The following is a 4,892-nucleotide window of genomic DNA, read 5'->3' on the forward strand; positions in this document are numbered from 1 at the left end:
GGCGACGTGGTTGACGCCATGGCGGCAAGGGCGGGTGCCGACGGCATGGTTGACGTCGAGGCACTAGGGGAATGAGGAGCGAAATCACCTGAATTAGGGGGCTGATTGGTCGGGCGGCGTCACCAATTGATGAAACCACCTGAATTGCCAGCTCGAACCAACATGTGGTTGGATGGTTAGAGAGACTGTGGTATCCCCGGCCCATTAGGTTCAAATCCTGGTGCTCGCATTTATTCCTGGATTTATTTCAGGATTTCCGGCGATGCGCATTCAGTGGGAGGAGATGTTCCCGTCGATGACGAGGTGCCTACGATGACTTCATAAATCTCAAGATGATTTGCCGGCTCAGTCTTTCGGAGGTGTTCATAGGGGTAGGGTGTGCGTGTGTGCGTTCATAGGGGTGAGTGTATGCGCGTGTATATAAGCGCTTGTGTCTGTACTTATGTAAAAAAAAAAACTAGTCTAGTCAGCAAAAGAAAAAAAATCAAAATCACGAAAATCAGGTCGAAAACCATCGTAGGGGGGAATTGATCTGGTTTAAGAGAGTTTGGGGCTGATTGGTCCGGTTTTAGTGATGGGAGGGAGGGGTAAATACCGAGCGGGGAGACGGACCGGAACCTCATTTGCCTCCTCGCTGAACCGGTTCCCCCAGGAAGAGCGCCCACCTTACCTAAAAAAAAAAGAGAGGAAGAACGACCACCGCCACCGATGGCGAGATCCGCCGCGCCGACGGCGAGATCCGCCGCCGCGCGGACCTCGACCTCGGGCGCGCCTGCCTCGACCTCGTCCACGCCTTCCTCGACCTACGCGGCGACGACGACAACGAGCACGAGCCCCTCCCCGTCTACCTCGACCTCCACCTCGACGACATCCGGCTCCGCCTCGTCTCCAAGCGCAGGTTTGGACGCGGCTCGCATCTTCAACCTGGTAGTCCGGCAGCGCCCCTTCGAATTGTTGGAGTACATCGACGGGTTGCCTGGTTCTTTTGGAGACCCCCAGTGTTAGGAGATCCGACTCGTGGGGAGGGCTCTTCTTCCAGAGGAGAGCACGAGGTTGCTATTCTTTTTCCAATTTCTTGCTTATGATGATCTTGCTGTTGAAACGATCACTTTTCTCCCCCATTCATCTCACTTCTTTGCTTTGATTTCTCCAGAGACCCTAATCCTCCAGAAGCATACCTGAGGGCTCGTCTGAATAACTATCCATTCCCGGACAAGGCCTCTGGCATTGAGTACTTGGCCCGGCTTGCTTGGTCTAACGCAACAAATTGCAGGTTAAGACTTCATCAATCTTCTCTAAATTTGTTATGAAATGTTTGTGTAGCCTGTTCCGGTTAATCCAGTGCAATAAGTGTTAATTTTCCCAATTCATGATTCCTCCTTTGTGAAATTCTTCTTTTGGATAATCCGCTTGACCAGTTAACGCCAAGGATAACCTGTTATCGCATCCGTGACCTACTGCGAGGTTCAGGGCCTGACACCTACGGAATCAGGATAAACTGGCCGATTAACTTAAATATCGGCCGATATTTTTAACAGTTCTAGCAACGCTCATTGCAAAGAAACGGAAAGACCCTCCACTTTATTGTAGCGATTTTGCCTGTGTTTCTTTAATGTTCGGTACTCCTACGTACGAGTATTATACTGTTGCTGCTGCTACTTGGGCTCTTTGGTACTTAGGCCAACCCTATCAACCTCGTTCGTGCCTCCTTGGGCTGTTTGGTACTATCCTGGAACTAGAAGTAGTGTTGCTGAGGTCTTTCTTTCATGTTGTTTTTGTGTCCAGCACTATTTTCAAGCATCTTGGTCGTTATTATTATTTTTCTGTGCGACTGCTATTAATTACTCCCGCCCTTCCTAAATATAAGTCTTTTTAGAGATTCTAATATGGACTACATACTTGACCCTAGATACGAAAAGAGCCTATTGGGATTCTAATATGGTACGAGTTACCGTATCCTGAACAATGGAATGTAATAAAAAAAATACTTCTTTACCCGCATATAAATTGTAAAACTGTTCCATTTTTGCAGGTTGCGTGTGCCGCAGATCTCTTACTGTTCAACTTCTTCAGAAGCAGGTTTAACATTTTCACCTTTAACAAAAAAAACCTGATGTGTTTTTTATGTTTTACTGAACATACGTTGAATAACCCTACAGATTTACTGGGCAATTTTCCTTATTATTGTGGTTTATTGGAGATTTCTATCTATCTGTACTGGAGCAAATATATCTCCTTGAATATCGGAAGTGGCAAATATATACTACACAAGACATGTGTTACGAGGAAGGAATTATAGACTATATATATGTATATACAAGACTATGTGCGTCAAGATAATATCACAAGGATATATATTTTTCTTCACTATGTTTATAGAAGATCATATTTCTGTGCTCAAAAGGGTTCCAGTACAGTCTCTGTCAGGTAATTCAAATGATCATTTGCTGATAGAAAGTAAAGTTAGCACCACACGTAGCTCAGGCATCTATATTTTCTCCGTACTTTCTTAAAATGCATATCCACTAATCAGCAACATGCCTGCAGAATCAATGAATCGTGCAAAGGATGCTAATGCTTCTGCCACAAGGACTCCGACAAGATATTCTAGGCAGATGAATGAGTTTGATCAGAGTTAGTGTCACTGTGCATTTGCATGGTTTATGTTTATTGTCCCTGAATTCAATTTACAATAATCACCATGTTGTGTGTGCAGAATCAAGCGGCTCAAGGAACTCTGGAAACTTTTCAGTAGCGCAACAAAAGTGGGATTGTAAGTTGTTCAATCACACGGTTTTTACTTTTGTTTTTCTGGTTGCTTAAGTAAATGCTGGATGTTTGTGATGTGTAAATTGTGGTTGTCAGTGATTAAGAAAATGCTGATTGTTATAATTGCAGCCAAGGGCGACCTCAGGTCCGATGCAAAAACAAAAACGAGCTCAAGTATTCCTTCGAAATTTCCTGAAGAAGGAAGGAGCTCTGAGTCATCACTGTCATCTCTCGCGCAACATCAAGGCTGTCACTGTAAGTTGGCAATCTCGGTGTTTATGTACAGTTTTTTTTTTGGTCCATCAAAACTTACAAACTGTGACTGCAGGTTCAATCTCACTGCTAACTTAGTGGATTTGTTGCTACTGAAGTGATTGTCACTGTATATGTTTGTGATTTGTGAATTCTTCCACTGACTAAGCAACTGCTGTTGTTTTTATTGCAGCGCAAGATAAGGGACACAAGTCGCCTTTATACAATTGCCCTTGGTCGACGTTTCTCGTACCTGCAGGTCCAGTCGGTTTTAGTCTTGTATTGAATTTTTCAGAGGTGTTTGTTTTCAGCAAATTGCAAAGCTTTATGCTGTTATTTGTTTTGCCTTGCAGGTTGTAGGTTCCCTGCAACGTCAGCAGCCAGCCCATTCCTCCGGGTGTACAGTCCAGCTGTCCCCGCCCAAAAAGAGGCACAAATAAAGCAGCAATTCATAGCGATGCTTGCGATGTCACCTGAATGGTGGCGTCGTTTGCTGCAACATGGTGCCCTACCCGACCGTGACCCTGGTGAGTACCTGACCACTACATGGTGTCAGCTGAATTTTTTTGGTAAGTTTGAAGTTCATTTGATCAGTGATTTTGTGCCATAATTTCTAATAATCCTACATAAGTGGTCAGTATTACCCAACCTAGGTTTCTAGGTAGGATTTACCAAGGAATGGACTTTTCAGTTCGCTATGGTTTTTAGTTGAACTTTGTTGAGCTAATTTATTAGGATGTTGGCCAGAAAGCCTACCAAACTTTTGGTATGGTGTACTTGTGCACGATCTAGTGGTTTTAGATGCCTTCACCTGTCTTTCGTTGCTCTTTGTTTTGCTGGATAGGTAGGTTATACATTTGTACTAATTTGCTCTTTTTTTTTCATTGTGCAGAAGCGGCAATGAGGGCTCTCATGAGCCCGCACATCTCCCGTGACAGGCCACTGGTAGAGGTCAAGCACCTCTGTGAGAATTGTGCTAAGCCAAAGCGAGAGGGGGGGAAAGCCAAGTGGTCCCTCGCCGACTGGGTTACGTCATGTTGCAACCCTACTCTTCGGGTGTGCAGCTGCTGTCTCGCCCATGCTTACCTAAGCAAGCACGGGCCCTGTGTGAAGCGTGGTGCGATTGGTCTACTCCCTGAGGCCCGAGACACAGTGATGCAGAGGCTGCTGGTTCATGAGGACGAGACCCTTTACTGCATCGAGGAGTGCACACTGCTTGTTGAGCCAGAGTTCAGAGGCAAGGTGATGAAACGTGATGGTTTCAGGATGAGGACGTATGCCTGTTTTGGCGACGTGCATGCGCGCACGGCAGCAGTGCGTACGTTAGTGGTTTTGTTTCACATTTCACGGGCAGGCGAGTTGGTGGAGATCTGCCGTACCTCCCTTGCTTCATAGTTGAGACGGTTCTCAAACTATAGCTGCTATTCGTTGTACATGTAACAGTGATGATACGTAGCACACAAAATGGAAGGCCTTTCTGTTGTTTGGATTTAGTTCTGGATAGTTGTTGGATAGTTGTTAGTCGTTATACCTGTAAATATTGACAACCACATGGTCATACGTGTACCAAGAATTATGGTGAGCTCCATTCCTGTGTTGTCGGCCTTCGGGGCGATGTATTTTTTCAGATTGGTTGCTCTGTGTTTCTGGATATTAGAGTTAGCTGCTGCTTGTGGATATCTATGAAGGATTTAGTGTTTAGTCAAACTATTTTGATAGTGTTGCGCTAGACACTAGACCACTGATGAACCTTTTCACCTTTACATCTTTGTATTGCTAATGCATATAGAAATATGTCAAGGCTTTAGATTTTAGTCAAACTATTCCAAGGGTGTTGAGAATAACTAAAAATGCTGCCAGAGCTAGACACA

General features: G+C 44.9%; 1 protein-coding gene across 2 annotated transcripts; it reads left to right on the plus strand.

The window, feature by feature from the left end:
* Positions 1 to 611: 611 nt before the first annotated feature.
* Positions 612 to 4,648, plus strand: LOC125520929 (uncharacterized). Of its 2 annotated transcripts, none has more exons than XM_048685972.2 (10): positions 612 to 1,052; positions 1,154 to 1,273; positions 2,033 to 2,079; positions 2,160 to 2,427; positions 2,548 to 2,634; positions 2,717 to 2,773; positions 2,899 to 3,024; positions 3,215 to 3,280; positions 3,375 to 3,590; positions 3,914 to 4,648. In XM_048685972.2, the coding sequence occupies exons 4-10, from the start codon at positions 2,325 to 2,327 to the stop codon at positions 4,414 to 4,416; spliced, it is 1,158 nt and encodes a 385-aa protein (XP_048541929.2). In that variant the 5' UTR covers positions 612 to 1,052; positions 1,154 to 1,273; positions 2,033 to 2,079; positions 2,160 to 2,324; the 3' UTR covers positions 4,417 to 4,648. The 2 variants fall into 2 exon arrangements, with proteins under 2 accessions (XP_048541929.2, XP_048541930.2); XM_048685973.2 differs by having other exon boundaries at positions 3,375 to 3,548; positions 3,914 to 4,609.
* The last annotated feature ends 244 nt before the right edge of the window (positions 4,649 to 4,892 follow it).

The sequence above is a fragment of the Triticum urartu genome, chromosome 7A (genome assembly GCF_056163025.1).
Source record: "Triticum urartu cultivar PI428250 chromosome 7A, HENAU_Tu73, whole genome shotgun sequence".
NCBI lineage: Eukaryota > Viridiplantae > Streptophyta > Magnoliopsida > Poales > Poaceae > Triticum > Triticum urartu.